Below are 19596 nucleotides of genomic sequence, written 5' to 3'. Positions count from 1 at the left end.
TCCCTGGAAAACCATGCTAGGCCTTATTCAGAAAGATGGAGAAATATGGTAGCTGATTTATTTTCATATTACATCCCCATTTTCCTCTAACGTCCCCCCAGACATTAGCATGCCTGCAACCCCCTAACATTACCTAGGAGCAAGCTCTAAGGGTACTTTCCAAGATCAAGAATACTAGATCCATAGTTTCAAAAAATATTCCAGGCTGTTTTTTTCTTAGCACCAAACATACCCTTACTGAATCACTACTAAATCTTTTCATCCTCAGCTTCTCCACTGATTTTTGCACCGGAGGTGTGGAGAACAGTCATAAGCATTCCTCTCCATAAGGGAGGGCCCACCTTTGACCTTGAGCACTACAAACCAATAAGCCTAAGTAGCCTTATCTGCATGACAATGGAGACAGAATCATCATGGACCTTATAAGCAAGGGCATTGGCAGTCTGCAACGCCTTGACCCAAACCAATCTGGCTTCATTAAAGGTACATCCCACATCCCAAATTTAGGAGAATTCTTTGAAAAAGCCATACGTGCTTTGAAAGAAGGCATTTCAGTTCACACCACTTACCTTGACCTGTCAAATACCTTTGACACCATCCAACATTCCAAAATCATAACAATCTAATCAAACTAAACATAATATCTCATATAACTCAGCAGATAGTAAACTGGCTCCCTAGCAAAACCCAATGAAACTATTTTAGGGGGGGATGCTCTCATCTAAAAAGGTCATTAATAGTAAGGTCCCTCAGGGTTCAGTTCTGAGTCTTCTCCTGTTCAGTATTTATTTCCCTAATTTAAACACTGTTATCAAGGCCCTGTGGCTGCCAAGTTTTCAGATGACTGCAGTCTCAGAGCTATCCTAAACTCTCCAGCTAACTCTGATTCTCTAGGAGGGCCTAACCCCTAACACATACAAATAAATTTTGCTAGGACCAAGACCTAAAGCTGAATGCTATGAAATGTATTACTGTGTTCTTTGGTAAACATACACACTCATGAACCTATCATATAGTGGACACCCCCCAAAACCTGACACAGTCATTGGAGACATACGGACTTTCATAAACAATGAACTTTAATTTGCCCATCATCGTTTATCTGCTGTTGGTAGGAAACCCTTCAACCTAGTCAGGCTGATTACCAGGGTATATCTTCTAGGTCAAAAGGAAGTTATATACTTCTCAATTATCAGGCCCATAATATAGCATAATGTCCTTTTTGGTATATACCTGTCCAAACATAGGACTCATCTCAAAAAACATCAATATTCTCTCACAATCTTATATGTGATAGGCAGACAACATTAAAGCACTCTCTCGCCGCTGTTTCTTACAGACTTTGGGGGATCTTTTTTTTGCCTACAAAGCCTCAAATGAGGTAGTCCTAAGTGACCTTTTACATATTCGCAAAACAAACACTACCATAAACACCCACTGAAAAGCAGACATACAGGGCAGATAAATATCGAAAGAATTTCCCTTCAATGAAATACACTTCCCCTAGCAGTTAAGCAGAGTAGGTCTTTGACACTCTTCAAATGCAACCTGGACAATTGGATGGGAAGCCATAAATTCACCTCAGGCCTGGCCCTACAAATCCTCATAATAAAGGAGGACAAATTAGTCAGTAGTTACTCATATAGGAGGGCACTATCTAAGTGGAATCTACAGACTAGATTACACATTATATGTCTGATCAACAGCCTATTATTAACCTACGGAACTAGCTATCACTGACGAGCTATTAACAAAAAGACACCAGCTAATCAATTGATCTTGGAATGCCTTGCAGATAAGACTAGTTAGACTTATCAGTCTGAGATCCCACAGTCAGTGGTAGGTCCTCCCTTCTGATAGCTAGAAGGGGATGAACAAGAAAGTCAGAGTCAGTTTTTAAGTTTTGAGTTTTAACCACAGATTTTCAGTTAAGAGTCAAACATGCAAAGGTAGGTTATTCTAAATGACACCTACACAGTCACTAAACAAGGCATTACCATATTGGTTATGTTTCCTAGACTTGGGAAGGAAATGTGTGCCTGTGTAGAACAGCAGCCTTGAAGAACATTGCAATTTAAAAAAGAGGGTGTCAAGGACATATCAGTGGGATACAGCCATTGTGTGAAAGGAAGAGTATTTGTAATTCGAGCTTTGTAAGGAAAGACATTCAATTACTGCCAAAGAACAGCTTAGAATGGTATGCTCAGAGAGGGTGGAAAAAGCATTTCACAGCTTCTGTTTAATAACCACCACTTCTACCAGTTTATAAAGGATGGCACAATGGCACAGCAGCTCACAGCATGAGGTTCTCTGGTTCGATTCTCAGATGGAGTGCCTTCTGTGCGGAGTCTGTATGTCCTCCCTGTGCTCACTTGGGTTTCTTCCCACATTCCCAATGCATGCAGGAGATGGATTGGACACTCTAAATTGTCCATAGGTGTAAGTTTGCATGCAAGTGTGTGGTCTGGAAGAACAACTGCAGCAGGGCTAGCCATCCAGTGGTGTGAACCTTATCTCTAGATGATTGCCACTGTTGAAGTGACACCCCAACCCCATGTGCAAAAATTGGAAAATGGGTTTTGGATGGATGGATGGATTAAAGCCAAAAGGAAGTCTATCTGCTGAGGTGTTCTTAGGTGAAAGGAACCTGCAATGCTACAAAGAGTTATACACCATTGGAACTCTGAATGTAAGAACTATGAAACAAGATACACCTGATGTGGTCACGGCAATGGTTACAAGAATAAACACTGATACCTTGGGAAATAACAAATGGAAATGGACTGGAATGGAACACTTTACATTAGACATCATGCAAAAGAAATAGAGCAGCCATTATGGTTAATAAAATTTGTCAAAAATCAGTGTTAGTCTACAATCCAAGGAACAATGGAATGATCCCAAACTACAAGACAACCCATTCAACACTACAGTGATACACGTTTATGCACCACATACAGATGCTGAAAAGGAGGAGGTTTACTAGTTTTATGAGGACTTGCAGCACCTTTGGAAGTAACGCCAACATAATCTATTCTTTACAGGTAACTAATACTAACACTGGTAGTCAAAACTACAACTGGAATAACAGCCAGGTTTGGCCTTGGATTACACAATGACATAAACTGATAAAATTTTGCCAAGATAATTCAATAGTCTTTGCAAATTCTCTCAACAGTATAAGGGACGTCTTTACACATGGATATCATTAGATGGTCAGTACCAAAATAAGACTGATTTATACTTTGCAGTCAAAGATGGAAGAGTTCTATACAGTCCACAAAAATAAGACCAGGAGCAGACTGTGACTCAGTCCATAAACTTCTAATCACAAAGTTTAGAATTAATTTAAAGAAAGTAAGAGTAGCATCCAGGCCATTAAGACGTGAGCTCAGCAATATTCTAAATGAAAATGTGTTGGAGAATAGGTTTAAGGTATTAGACCTGCTGAATAGAGGGCCTGAAGAACTATGCACAGAAGTCTGGGACATTGCTCAGGAGGTGGCAACAAAAAATGCTCCAAACAGAAAGATTAAGAAAACAAAATGGCTGTCTGTGAAGTCTTTAGTAGAGGTTGGAGAAAGGAGGAGAGCAAGAAGCAAAGGAGATAGAAAAATAATGTCAGAGAACAGCAAGAAGAGAGAAGAAGGCAATTTTAAGTAAACAGTTCAAAGAATGGAAGAAGACCAGCGAAAAGGGAAAGACAAGAGATCTGTCCAAGAAGGCTATTAATACTAAGGGAAAATTCCAAATAAAAATGGAAATGATACAAACAAATATGGTAAGGACCTAACAGAAGCAGGCCATATAAAGAAATAGTGGCAGACACGATGATGTGTCCTCTGATCTAGAGACAGACTTCCTCAATAGTGATGTTAATAGGCCCTAGAAAGCCTGGCTAATAATCTGGAATCACTTTCTGCAGCCTTGTTTAATTGTTTAAAGTCCTGCAAAATGATGATGTTACAATGCTGCATGAAATTTGCCAACAAGTTTGGAAAACAGGATAGTGGCCATTGGATTGGAAAAGGTCAGTTTACATTCCAATCCTCAAAAAAGGAAATGCAAAAGAATGTTCATGTTAATTAAACAATTGCACTTCTTTCAAATGTTAGCACGGTAATGCTCAAGATCCTGCAAATTAGCACTCATTAACCTAGTATACACCTTTGAAACCATAAAGCTATGACTCCAGCAATATATAGAATGAGGACTGCCAGATGTGAAAGCTGATTTTATAAATGGCAGAGACACAAGAGATCAAATTGCTAACATCGGGTGGGTAATCGAGAAAGCAACAGAGTTCCAGACAATGTTCTCTTCTACTTTCCAACTACTCTATAGACTCAGATTTTACCAATCGTAACAGACTGTGGCAACTTTTCAGAAAAATGGGGATACAAGGTCATGTTATTTGTCCTGAGGAATATGCATACAGGAAAAAAGCAACCATTAGAACTGAAAATGGAACAAATGGCTGGTACAGGACTGGAAAAGGAATATGACAAAGCTGTGCATTTTCACAATGTTTATTGAAATTATACTGCACAGTGGTGCAGCAGTTTGAATTGGCACCTCAAGAGGTTCTCCTGTTGGATTCTCGGCTAGGGTTTCTTCTGTGTGGAGTCTACATGTCCTTCCTGTGCTCATGTGGGTTTCCTCCCACATTACAAAGACATGCATCTGGAACCACTCCCCGGTCCTCCACTGAAAATCAGCTTGTTCCAAGTCAGATTTTTCTGGTAAATAAATGTTAAACAAATAAATAAATAAAATACAATGAATACATCATGCATAATAATGGATTAGGGAAATCAAATGCTGGAATCAAAGTTCTAGGAGAAATATTAATGGCCTTAGTTAAGCAGATGATACCACTATGATAGTTGAACATGAGGAAGAGCAGACAAGCCTGATGATGAAGGTGAAAGTAGAAAGTGCAAAATCTAGCTTTTTTTCTCAACACCAACAGAACTAAAGTACTAACATACCTCTCAATTTCTTAGCACAGGAAATCTAGACAAAGCCAAAAATAATGGGGGGGGGGGGGCACAAAAATAGGGACAAAGTACTGATTTCTTTATCGAAGTAAAACCTAAAATAACTAAATTCAGAAAATTAGTTTAAAATGTATAGCTTCACTGGAAACTACTTCAGAAAAGTTTATACTGTGTTGAAAGCTAATTGTTTGTTTGTGTCTTTCGGCTTTTCCCGGTTAGGGGTCGCCACAGCGGAACTCCGGTCCGTTAATGATTGGTAGTTGATTTTTATGTGCCGAGTTACCAGCCCTGACGCACAACCTTCAAGGAAGGTACGCCCATTCACGCATGTCTCCACGCAGATGACGCTCTAGCTGAGAATCAAACCGGACAGCGTCATACTGTGAGGCGACAACGCTACCGCAGCACCACCACCGCTGCACAATGAAAACTAATTACTAAACAAAAATGTGCGTGTTGATTGGTATCCAATCAATCAGTCTGCCCAAAACAAATAAAGCATTATCTCCAAAAAGAAGTCTGGCACCAGAATTTAAAAGAATAGTTCAGCGCACAAAATTGTGGAATATAATAGATCACTTACAACTGAACAAGATATACTTAAACAGAACAAAAATAAATAAATAAACCTCATTTCTTCTGATGTGGTGACAGTCAGCAAAGATATATGTGAGTGTCAGGAGGCACATGGAATATACATAAATGCATACATTCATTTACTGCAGGAGATAATCAACAGAAACAAACAGATTTGAATTCAATGTAGATGTAAGAGATGGGACAGTCTATTTATACTGACATTCTTTTGTTCTTTCATGTATGTGGAAGGATGTGTGTGTAAACTGCAAACTAGTCTTCAACAAATAAAATGCTTTGACTGCGTTATCTGACATGATACTTATGCACTGAAGTTATACGATGGAGGGTAGGGTATCATGAACAATGATTAGCCATGCTTTGTATCGTATGGCAATTGGAAAGGTGCTCAACGGTAGGTGTGTGCATGCCATAGGTAAGGTAGATTAACTGGAGGTGGTTAAAGCTATCTTTCCAGAATTTTATCATTTTTCTTTCTTTACTTGCAACAGACAGGAAGTAAAAATATCAGAACTTTCAATGCAAACCGAACCTTTTTATTATTTTTTACTTAGCACTGGAGTGGAGACTGTCACTTGGTGCCCCACTAGTGCAGAAACCCAGACCTGACAACACTGCAATACCTGACACATGAAGCTGACGCAGAACCAGTCCTGATAACACTGCAATACCTGACACATGAAGCTGGCTTGCAGTGAGACTTTTAAGGTAAGGAGATGCTGCAAACGGTCACAGAAGATATGTACTGTTTTTCCCCACAGAACAAGGGCGGGATCTTGGAAGGCCATGAGAGCGGTAGTTCAGTCTTTACAGATTTTCTGTTCTTCTCCCTTTAATTCTGATGTATTATTTTAAGGAAAAGTAAGCTATTAAAGCATCTCCTAGGACTCTTAACGGAAGGAATTCATACCAATTGCATTTATTACAAGTCTACTGTTCTCGACCTTCACGGTAATTGTGTATACTATATTAACTTTCTGTTAGGTGCTCATATATGACTGAATAACACAAAGTCTAGAAAGTCACCAAAGTGATTAAAATGCTGCTGTGTTTTGTCATTTAAAAGTCCTTTCATGCTGATATGATTATGGGTGGAATTCTTACCTGTGGACAAATTAGTAATTACTTATTTAATAAACAGTAAATGGGCTCACCTCATGAACCTTTTTCAATGACACTCCAGGCATAACACAAGATAAAGTACTATAGTGATCACATCAAGCAAACAGGCAAATAAGTCACCCAGGCATTCTAAAACAGTTTAACAGACAACTTCTACAATGTGCCCAATGTGTTATACTAAATATGCATTTTCATTTAGCAGCCATAGTGAAATAATTGTTTTCTTTCCTTAAATGCCAAGTGACCTGGAATGAATAAACAAACAAGTACTGTGACAAGTCATGACTGTCATTTTTTTAATTGCATTAAATTTATTATCAGATTTTTTTGTAGTTTTCCTTTCAAGCAATTAGCAGATGAAAATTTGGGGAGCAAAGCTTTTTAGTTAGTCAACACTACAGACCACAAATAAAATAACCAAAAATGCTAAACAATGCTTTTAAAAAAATTATGGTAGCGTTGTCGCCTCACAGTAAGATGTTGTCCCGTTCGATTCTCAGCTAGTGCATCTTCTGTGTGGAGATATGTGTGAATGGGCATACCTTCATTGAAGGTTGTGTGTCAGAGCTGGCAACTTGGCACGTAAAAATCTGCTGCCAATCATTAGCGGACCGGAGTTCCACTGTGGTGACCCCTAACTGAGAAAAGCCGAAAGACACAACATTTCAGCTAAGCAATGAATAGTCTCAAAATTAATTCCATGCTTGTATAACTATATATATTATTAATAATTTTTTTATGGGTTTGTCATTTATTCTGGTGACTTAGATATTACAAGAAGTTGCTAATTTGATGATTCAGTTCTGATCTTTCACTTTATTTGTTTATATTTTTTACTAACAAACAAACAGTTTACTTGCACTGGCTCTTAAGCTACAGCTCCTTCCCAGGATTCACTCCTTTTGTTTCTGTCCTGAATCATCTAAAGACTTGCATATCTTTCACCATAATCATGCATTTCCGATCATTTTACATGCCTGAACAGTCAGTCCTATCCTTTTCCTTTCACAGTCTATAGGACATGCTTTTTAGCTAATTTTAAATTGCTCAGTCTGAACAGCTTTGGTACTAATATGCACCTTCCTACAGAAAAGTGCTTTCATTGTCTATATGCAGTTGACTTTTTTGTACATCCTGCTACTGACCTGGTAGTTTTATGCCTTCGCTTATGAACACTTCCACATCTATTCCTTTTCAAGGGACTGTAGATTCCTATTATTTTGTTCTCTATATATAAAGATATAAAATGGCAAGTCTGCATAGGAACTTAACTTCTCAGTACTATATTACAGTCCCTGTGATGCAAATGAGTCTCCTAACATCGGTGTGTATATGCATGCAAGAGTCGTGTGTGTGTGTGCGCGTGCGCGCGCGTGTGTGTGTGTGTGTGTGTGTGTGTGTGTGTGTCTGTTTCTCCCCCTCATTCTTACCACTCCATGGAATTCTCCAAATTGTTATCAGCCTTTGTATTAACTCTAGTTAACTTTTATGACTGTTGAGTTGCCACATGTATTTGTGTCCTTGAGTAGATCCTATGGTGAACCAGGTCATCTTTTATAAGACATGGCTAGATAAACACTTGTAACAGAAACCCGATGTGTTTGCTGGCTCAGCTTGGGTGAGTCCAGAGAATGACATTGGCACTGTACAAATGGACTCTTGTTGGACTGGCTGTTGTGATAATTCACAGAGGCCCACCACTGTTGTATACTGGTATTGATGTGACTGAAATTTTTTGGATTGGCCACCTTGACTATCATCAGTAATGTGAACGGACCTCTGTGGGACTAGCTACTGTGATGTGGTACATAGGCTTGTCACTGCACAGAACTGTAGTCCAAGTCTGCCAACTTTAGTTACAGTGATACACTGCAAAAAGACTGTGCAAGACAAAGACTATGGTTATAATTCACTGTGGCCAAGAGTTCATATGATACAACCAAAATGTCAGGGTTCATCAGGTGGATAACTGTTATGTTTTTACTGCAATGGTACTGTGCGACTCTTACAGGCTATACGAGTTTGAAAGAGATGAAGCATGACTCTTCTCTGTACAAAATGTAAAGTCATGTCAAAAACCCTGTACTAAGAATGTCCCTCATGTGAATCTCTCTATGATCTTATAACTAACACACTGCATCAATAACACAGCTCATCCAAACTCATCTACCACTGCTACAAACATCTCAAACAAAATGCAGCTCCACACCAAAAACAGCAGCTATGATCCAAGATTACTATCACTCATTCTCCAATTACACATAATACAGGTAGGCATTCACAGATTTAAAGAGCTGAGTGAATGTACTTTACAGTGCAGATGATAGCACAACATTAGAATATATGGAGAGAAGTGTAGTACCATTACATGCTTTCAGTATTAAAACCGTTTAAGGTGCAAAGCTGCTGTTGCTCAAACTGTTACCACAAATGGCTTTTTATTTGTTGAAATGTATATAGTACAGCTAATTATCACACAGCTGAGAAAGAGAATACAAGAAAAACTAAAGCTCCAAAACACACTGGCATTATCTATAAAAATAAGATTTTTTAATAATGTTATTGAAAAATGCTTAAATATATAACAGCAAGTTACATAAAGCAAAATAGACCAACATTCCTAATATAATAGAGTTGGGACTTTGATAACTTGGGTTTTGCACACTTGGCCAAACCACACCAGCTATGGGTAAACCAAGCCTTACCCACACCCAGACATGGGTTACTGCTAAACTAGCTATGTGCCTTGTGTTGTGTAGTGTAATCAGGAATTTAGTGATCATGCCCAACTATCATAGTGGCTGTAGAATATATAACTAGTAATGAACAGTAACGTCCAACAGCCTGTTTAGAATCAAGTACATTTCTGCATCTCTCTCTGAGCCACTGATAAGCACACATTGCAAACTTAATTGCGTAACCATGGTGAAATCATACAACAGAATGACACACTAAGCAGAGTAAGCTAAACATGTTGTAAACTTAGTACTTAACCATGGCTAAATCATACAATAAAGTAAAACACAAGTGGGATAAGAGTAAGCTTATATTTTACATATGTACAGAGCATTTTTTGGTCACAATTACTCAGCCCAAATGGTCAAACTAAATCCCTATACCACAGGAAAAATATATAAATTTTCTAACACTTGCTACGGTATTTTACAAGTATACAAAACCTTACATAAAAATGAAACTCCATATCTTTTTATATAATGTCATTGCACATTGTCACTTCCTACTAATACCATGTCATTCTGTTATTCTACTTGTACTTAAATTTATAAAACCCGTAGAGTGCATTTGCATACCCTGAATGTGATGGCACATGCAGTACTTCATTTAAAGTGCAGTTACATTCACTGAGTCTGGCTACAATAAATTAAGGATCAGAATCCATCTTGGGTGTATATGTCTCACAGAACTATATTAGCAAAAATACTCACAGAGATACGTTGTAGATGAGGCAGTGAATTTTAGCTTTTTATACTCTGCCAGGCTTTTTGTCAGTCTAGCAACCACAGCATGCTCAAGCAATAAAACGGTTTATTGTGACTGGCACATCTCCCTAAGTGCACTCTGTTCTCACTCACTACAGAAGTTGCTCATTAACTTTGATCTCCCCTGTATAATGCCATTTATCCATGTAGACAGTAGCCACTATTATTAGTTACAGCATTCGATTCACTGCTATCTGAAAAGAAACTTTACATACAAGTAAATTTTTTTCATACCGCCAGCTTTCCATTTTTGAATACAACATGTCCTGTACACTTGAAGCTATATTGCTAAATTCAGGTGCTACACAAACATGTAAAACAGCAAACACTCCAACAGTTATTGAAATTTAACATGGGAGTTAAAGGCAAGAAATTTAGTGAACTATAACATTCAACTATTATGTTATAACTATACCGGGTGACTATACATTTGTTGAAAGAAAATGAAGGGTGCTGCATAATGCATATAGTGCAACAAATGCATATGAAAGGAAATAGGAACAAGCTAACAGTTAAATGTTGCTAGTTTGTCTGGCTATCTAATGTGATCGTAATGATCTGCATGAATTAAAGTAATGGTCCTATAAAATGTGTAGTTTGGAGTGCTAGAAAACAAAAAGAAATGATCAGTTTTGTAAAACTGCATAACAGAATTTCCAGAAAAAAATTATTGTGGTGATGATATTCAGAATTATCTGTTTACTACAAAAGGGCACCTTGCATGGTACTAAAGCATAAAAGTGATTCTTAAAACCTCACTGCATGTCAGAGCAATTAGTAAAACCTTAAAACCTCACCACATGTCAGAGCAGCGAGTAACACCTTGCTGCTCCACTGTACAAGTGAACAGTGATCCTATGGATGAAGCCTTGGTAAATTAGGTCGCTGTGCATCATGGATATCCCCTCAAAGGGAAATCACAGACTCTGTGATTCAGAGATGCTCATACTATGCAACTTCTGCAAAGGGTGCATGAAGGTGTTACATTAGTGCATCCACCTAAATGCACAGACTTGAGCTACATGGCGCTAACAAATGGAACACCAGCTCACAGCTGTTCAAACTGCATGGTAGGTAATTCAGTATATTTCACAATAGGGGTTTAAGCAGATTTAAAGGGATGTTAATTCTGCACATCTGTGAATCACACAAGACCAACTCTGCCAAACAAAACACTGTGCTCTACTTAGATGCAAAGTCCTTATACGAATACCTTCATCTGTATACAGTGCCCTGTTATCAGGTATAAGAACCAAACAAGTTCAGCGAATTGGACTTTTTTTAATAAAATAAAACTGGGAAACACTTAAAACCAAGGAGCTGCAAGACATATTTTAATAATAAAGATTTCTTCTAAACACCACAAGTTCTCAATGACAGAGTTAAAACAACCCTTCACCAAAGTTATATGATGACTGAAATACCAATCAAGGTTAAAACTTATTCTCTAACCATTTCTATGACATTTGTGAATTACTAAAACAGGTGCACTGACTACCTATGACAGTTAGGGCTATACGCCTCCTGGATAGCTTTATCAAAAATTCCAGCACAGGCCTCCACTACAGTCAAACTCTCTTATCAGAGGGCTTACTTATTTCCTTCGAAGTGCATGCAGTAATGTACTCAAGCTGATCAGTCTACCTTACGGTCTGCCAATAGGGGAAAGTGCTTTTTTCTAAATTTGGGCCAATTAGTTGGAAACAACTACCATGTGATATCCATAATCAGAATGCAGTGACAGATTTCATGACTAAATTAAGGACATTTACTTCCTGAAAATGTATGCAAGTGTCTAAGAGACAATGGTTACAGATACTTGCTTCACCAACAGTTTACTTTGATGACTATGGAATGTTAGGTAATCCATTTAGTTATAGTGCATGGTTAATTTTTTTGATATGCACTGTCTACCTTATCAGCCTGTTAGTAGAACGGCAAGACATCTGTCTGCCCACTACTAACCTGGGTTCAAGAATGTACTGGTGTTGTTGCTGAGGATCAGCAAAGAGAAAAGGTCTGTCAATCAACTCTATTATCTTTGCCATGAAATACCATAGATGGTTTGGATAACTATCCACAGGGTTACATTGAGTAGATCGCAACTCAACTCAATAGCACTGCACAATGTACTCTATTAGCACTGTATATTCGACTGATAGTTGTGTTTTAAAAGTAATAACAAACACAAACCAAGAAACTGAAAAACGGATCCAAGCAGTGTGAAAAAACAAAACCAAATTCCGGCAGTAACAGGACAGTCTTTTATTCAGTGAAGCGCTTTTCGTCTGCATGCATATGCAGACTTCTTCGGACAATGAAACACTTACAACTGAAGGACTTAAATAATGCTATGCTCATCAGTAATGACCTAGTGATAGTTGTGTTTTGTTAATATGCACTATTCGACTCAGATTTTGTATGCATTCCGGAATGTGCGTTCTACATTGTGTTACTATTCATATATCTGTTTTGTTCTCTTTAGGGAGTTCTGGATCATGGCTGAAAGGGGCATGAAGGCCAGCCACCCACCACACCCATAAGTAAATAAATAAATGTATAACTAAAAATAAAATAAATAAGCCCATAAGCTTGGACAGAGAAAATCTTACTCATTTTTCTTGGACTGTCTTTCTGTCCTGTTTCAGACATCATAAGTGCAGACACATATTCAAAACCCATGCAGTGGAGGGAACGGTTGTGTGGCTACCAGCTAAGGATTTACATTTGGAAGCTTGTATTATTATTATTATTATTATTATTATTATTATTATATTGACATTTGTCTTTTTCTTAAACATCTCAGATGTGCAATCATGTCAGGTGATTCGGGAATAATTATATACTTCTAAAGACAATAGTTCAGAAATGTACAAACATGCCACCATAACAAATTCAACTAAAAAAAAAACACTTTCACCATAACTTGTATGATAAAACATGTCCTCACAGTGGTAATTGTATTTATTTTAACTATTTTTTTGTTACAGCGATGTCTTGATGCCGTATTTCAAATCATGAAGTTGTATAAACGCATGTAGTTGCAGATATAGAGAGATGACTGCTGAGACATAGACAGGGCCGCAGTTACATTGAGGAGGACAACACAAATGGTGCACCATTAGGAACAGATACCACATGAGAACAAATGGATGGAACTAATATGCAAACCTTTGGAAAAATGAGGGGAGAGAAGACATGTGAAACACTTACCAAAATTAATCTAACTCAGGAGAATTGCTTATTACCAAGGAAAAAAATGAATTAAAGACAAAGGGCCATAGTTTGAAACTGAAGGCAGACAGATGAGAGATGCAGAATGAAAGTATGTTTTTTCCTTGAAAGAGTGGATTGCAAATGAAATGTGCAAACTACATTTAAGCTTAAAGACAAGTTCCAAAATGGAATGGATTAAAGTTGCAATGGGCAAATGTATGGCTTTGTTACACAGGAGCATTGGGAAGTAAAATTAGCTAGCATGAGTAGACTTACACCAGTATATGGCAAGGCCTGGTTTGATGGATCGAATGACCCTTATTACTAATATGCTCTGTGAAGAACTGATACGGGGTCGTTTTAATCTTTAAAAATTGATTAATCAGCAGCATCCACCCACTGGGGCATCTCTATTACACCCGCTAGACCACCGTTCATTACTTTAATTATTCCCACAATAAATAATTTGCATATGTATATGTGTGCGAATATGTGTTTGTGCGTGTGTGTATGTGTGTGTGTGTATATATATATATATATATATATATATATACAGACGCATACACACACAATAAATTGTTATTGCTTTACTGCTCAAGTTCTTAAGTCGTAACCAAGCATTGTGTCAAGTATTTTCCCGTCAAGACACTTTCAAGATTGCAGAATACAGACCTAGAAATAAAAGATCACAACAGTGTCTGCAATGACGTCTGGAATCCCTTTCATCTTCCACCTCCCAGCGCCACCTCTCTCCACCAAAGTATGGCTACGCAGCGCCACCTACAGGCACAGCGGTAACGTTACCTAGACTCAGCGAGCATGTGTTCCTCTCGTCAAACACCTGTGAATGTCAAGTGCACCAACAAGCAGCCAACCACCTTAAGCAGTCGTAAGCTTTATCACTTTCTTGTACTGTGATAATGTTGCATGCGTACTCTGGTTTGCTCACATTAGGCTACACAAGCTTCATTATTCAGATTTGGAAAAAAACACACAAACACCACCAACTTCTAAAGGTCTGTACGCCCACTCTTAGGGAAGTGAGCTGCTGCCTTGACAGTAACAAAAACAAGACAAAACAATAAAGCAGAACATAACAGGAAGGAATAAAAGCCACCCCGATCTCTTAACACAACAGGTAAGTGACTGCTAGATTACAAAGCGTTCACCACAAAAAGTTTAACTCCAGATAGGTAGGACACATTGCTCCTTCCACGGTTTACTAGAGCTGAGGCACTGTTATGAATAGGATGCCGCAGCCTCTTAAATAACACAGAAAGTGTACAGTCTCGAACCAAGCTGCAAATCTCAGTGATACCAAAGGAATATGCCTGTCTAAGCAGTGCACGTCTAAGCTTCACCGAAGCGGTGATTTCCACTAATTCTTATTGGTTTGCTTAGCAAGTTTAAGTAGCAGCCAAGATACTGTGCCAGAGATGGGAAAGGCTTGCAAGTGTGTTCACATGACAGTGCATGTCAAAATAACTTAATTTCTTTTACTAGAAAGTAACAGTCATACCAGGAAGTTTCTATCAAGATCAAGTATAACATGCCAAAATATACAATATATTTTTGCCACCCTTCAGGTTTCACGTGAAACGTTTTACTGGCTGCTCCTTATGCTGCTACTTCATTATAAATCAATATGCAACTGCAAACCGCTCAGTGCACCTGCGTAATACAAAATCACATTCAGTTTATTCATCTATGCATTAATGAAAAATATCCCAGGTCCTTTTATAGCATTCAAACAGATACATAAGTTTCTTTGTGCTTTTCCTAAATATATACATTTTCAACAGCGTATTACCCAAATAGTTGCGCCTCCAGGTGCACTTCCATTCTTGAAATTCCTTTTGTATTATAGAAAATTATAATACTACTTATAGTGCAGATGATAGTCCACCATTTCTTTGTATTCCTCATCTCTTGGGTCAAACAAATAGTTGTTATTTAAACAAATATATACGAATAAAAGACACCCGCCTCACAGGTTTAGTCCTACTGGTTTATTTCAAGAAGTCATTCCTTATCCAGTCATTCTATTCAATTTTCACACTGACTACTGAGGGTGGGACCATCAGATGAAACCAAAATACTGCTGATTGACACCTTACTGTCCATTCACTGAGGGGATCCGCGCCACCTCGAATCGGTGCAACCAATCAACACTTAACTAGGCTGGATTTACAAGGTTAGAAATGCGTTTTGACTCAGTCATAAGCTGTCTCTGGGGCTACAAACAGCAGTGGTAGCTATTGTTGTGGCGGGCTGAAGGATGCTAGTTTTTGTATGCCTGGAGATAAGAACAAAGGCACATCTCTTGTCTGACAGAAACAGTCTGCTAAACGCCCCGGTCCTTGACTGGGGAACAGTAAGAACACCCTTTACTAAGTAGTATAGTTTGATATTCTAAATGAATATTATTAAAGCAACATGATCTGGAGTAATACCACAATTTTCACATTACTGCTTAAAATTGTTAACATGCATACATAACGGGAAGAAGAATATGAACTTTTCTCCTAGCATGAAAATGCAAAAGAATCAAAACAAAGCAAAATCAAAATGTGAAACACTTAATGTGCCTTGTTTGTTATACATGATTAAAGTTACGTCTGTAATTTCTGCCTCGAAATCGTTTCCTGTAGCCTGCAGAATTCTTGCTACATGCAGTGACGATAATGTATATACGGAGGTTGGACACACACTTTCACTAGTTTAATTTTCGTTGATAAGAAACACTGCTAATTGGCGTCGAGGGGCTAATGAAGACATTTGACATGTGGGACTGAATTAATGACTTGTACTTTTTAAAAATATTATAGTGCTTATTTTTTAACCAGGTAAGCTCTGTTAGGGCTAATGGACCACTGTCAAGCGTGCTGAGAAGAAAATTATGGATTAATTACATTATGCATTCAGATGTTCGCTACATTTACAACTAAGCCATGTACGCCAGCTCTCAACGTATTAATGATGCGAACTCAGATAAAGTGTAAACGTTATTTATCACTAGTTATAGTTTTCAGCAGTTCTTTTCATTTAGTTGCATAGTTAGTTATATTTCTTCATGCCTCTCAATCTCTTCTCTCAAGATTTCTGGACAAAGCCAAAATAAATGGGTGGGTGGGGATGCTTCGTGCGTCTCAGGGACAATTTAAAATACTATATTCACTTAAAAGGTTAATAGAACAATAGGGTTACCACCTGTTCCACTTTGTGAGGGACAGTCCCTCTTTGGGCAGTTGTGTCCTGACAAAAAATTGTAAAAATGGCAAATGTCCTGAGATTTTAGGACAAAATTATTTCCTATATTTTATGTAATAGTTGCATAAAACAGTTATTCTGTATCTAAAATACCTAAATGTTATAAGAAACAGCATAAGCAACGAAAATGCTACAAGAATAAGCTTTTATTTAGACAAAAAAGTTAAGTTCTATCCTTTGTACTGACTGTGGGTATGTGTCAGTCTGTAAAATCTGATGTTTGTACCAAAAATGTCCCACTTTGGCCATTTGAAAAGGTGGCAACCCTATAGAACAACGTTTTTTGCATCAACATGTATTATCTGGAAAATAACAAATATGCATCTCTAATGTTTATTACCCACTGCCCATAATCCAGAAAATTAAACATTTTGCAAAGGACAGGGCAAAAATGTGAGAAGATCTAAGATCTTCCCCCAAATCTGGGGCACTCCAGAGGTATGTATTTTTCCTCTCTTTTCACTCAAGATGGACAAAACAGAATCAACTAGTGCTGGAAAAGTATGGTTTTATTTAGCTGGTTTTGCCGTTGACTTAGTGAGAGGTGCCACTTTCGGAATAAACTTTCTAGTGTGGTTTGTCTAGATGTTTGAATGTTACTAAATCAGCTTTCAACCTCCAATCATTAAAATAAAACACAGTCCTTTAAAATCATAGTAGAGGGTCAGAAACAGGAGTACTTTTTATTTTTTTCATAGTAGAACATCTCTATACACAAGGTCCCATGATGTAGTTAATAATGCAGAATCCTTCTTTTGACTTAATTTGTTTATTTAATATGATATGCACCCAATAGGTCTAGGAACATTTTTAAATCTAGGAGGAGGAAGGCTAAATCTGAAGACCAAAATGGTAGTGTTATGACTAAATAATAGCAATTGAGAGGTATGCGTACTAGCATAATCTGCTTCAAACTGCAACAGCTAAGCTGTGTTTTTTAGCAGTTTGTGACCTCCCACCCAAAAAACATACATATAAAATTAAGTTAGAGTTTTTTCTCTCCTATTTGTATGCCCATAGCTGCCCATCAGCTATCCATTTGCACAATAAATCAAGTTAATAAGAAAAAAAACGTAAATTAAACACACATACACACACACACACACACACACACACACACACACACACACACACACTTTTATATGCTGGCAAATGATTGGCTATAGCATTGTGAATACCTCAATGCTGGGTTAAAATGAAATTCTAATTCAGAAAAAGTCCATCCTCAAGAAAACTTCTTTATTCACAAATCAAAGCTTTTGGGTCTATGCCCTTCTTCAATACTAAAAAACAATTAACATCAAAACATTAGAATTTAAATAGGAGCCAACTCTACCACATGACTACAGCCAGCCAATCATGTGATAGTCAAAACATTATACATATAAAAAAAACTTTCTATATAAAAATAAAATATATCAATGCTTTATATATATATATATATATATATATATATATATATATATATATATATATATTCTTACAATCCAAAAAAAAATGTATTTAACCAGTATAAAATAATTTAAAAACTTTAAAATCTACAATGTAGCAGTTTTACTAAAATAGGTTTCAAGGCTGCAACAGTATTAAGACCAGGTGGAGCATTTGCAGCTCATCTTAATATCCACTCATACTCCTTAATCTCTAATAAATTGTTGAAATCACCCCCCCCCCAGCAGATTTATAAACTACATCTATCACTCTATATTTAAACATATGACTGCTGTCAGTGTTCAAAATATGCTTACTTAGCATGTTTTTTTCATTGTTCCTCCATATGTCCAACTTATGTGCTATAATACGTTCTTTTAATTTTCTTGCAGTTTTACCCACATAAAATGAAGGACATTTAATGCAAGTGGCCAAATAGATGACATTAATGCTGGTACAATTTGCTGTCACCATAAAATTATAACTCAGATTAGTAGCGGGGTGTTGAAAAATTTCACGGCCTTTACCTAATATATCACCACAACATGTGCAATCTATACAGTTAAACATATCAAATCTCATTTCCATTTGTGGTATAGACAGAGTTAAAATCCTTGTAGCACAATTTACTCTTCAGGTTTCTCAAATTTCTATATGAGAAATATGGTCTTGAGTCTAAAATATTCCTAACATCAGGTGAGGCCATTAAGATCAACCAATTTTTTTCTTTAATCAGTTTCACTGAATAAGTTCTAACATTATAAATTGTGACATATCTAACTTTTTCTATTCCTGATGCATTGTCCACCATAGGCCTATTCTGTTCATCTGTTGACCTGAAAATAGGTTTAAGTGACATATTCCTCTCCTTTATAACTGTAACATATTCCTCTCCTTTATAACTTTGTCACTTAACTCTAACACTTGTTCATAATCATATCCACTTGTTAAAAATTCTGTCTTCATATCTTCCAATTGTGCTAAGAAAACAGATTCATCTGTATTTAACCTGCTAGCCCTATTAAACTGTGCTGTCATTATTCCCTTAAAAACATGTGGGGCATGCATACTTCATCTATGTATATATCTCCCAGCATATACCTGCTTCTTATGAATACTAGTCTCTAAAATACCATGTCTCAACCCTAATTGCAAATCCAAGAACACAATAGTGTTTTCAGATTATTCCATCTTAGACTTTAAAAACGTGGTAGTATTATTTAAATAATCCACATACTCTTGTAATTCATTATCCGTTCCTTTCCAAATAATAATAAAGCAGTCATCAACAAAACACTAATATAAACAAACTTTCTGGTTCAAAACATTGAAATTACTGCATATATTAGTGAAGAACAAGGTTACCATAGGTATTAGCTACCAATGTCCCCATTGCTATCCCAGTTAGCTGAAGACAGAAGTCATTGTTGAAAAGAAATACATTCCTAGTTAGAACTATA

At 37.2% G+C, this 19596-nt stretch overlaps 1 protein-coding gene across 1 annotated transcript in view; it reads right to left on the bottom strand.

The window, feature by feature from the left end:
- The window catches only part of ST8SIA4 (ST8 alpha-N-acetyl-neuraminide alpha-2,8-sialyltransferase 4), a 905236-nt gene extending 889781 nt beyond the window's left edge, over nucleotides 1-15455 (bottom strand). Inside the window, exon 1 of the mRNA XM_044063874.1 lies at nucleotides 15246-15455. Coding sequence (XP_043919809.1) covers nucleotides 15246-15361 — 116 coding nt within the window. The 5' untranslated portion in view covers nucleotides 15362-15455. The remainder of the gene's footprint in view (nucleotides 1-15245) is intronic.
- Nucleotides 15456-19596: the final 4141 nt, after the last annotated feature.

Source organism: Protopterus annectens, chromosome 2.part2 (assembly GCF_019279795.1).
Source record: "Protopterus annectens isolate FY-2018-M chromosome 2.part2, PAN1.0, whole genome shotgun sequence".
Taxonomy (NCBI): Eukaryota; Metazoa; Chordata; order Ceratodontiformes; family Protopteridae; genus Protopterus; species Protopterus annectens.
This window is presented reverse-complemented; position numbering and strand designations above follow the sequence as displayed.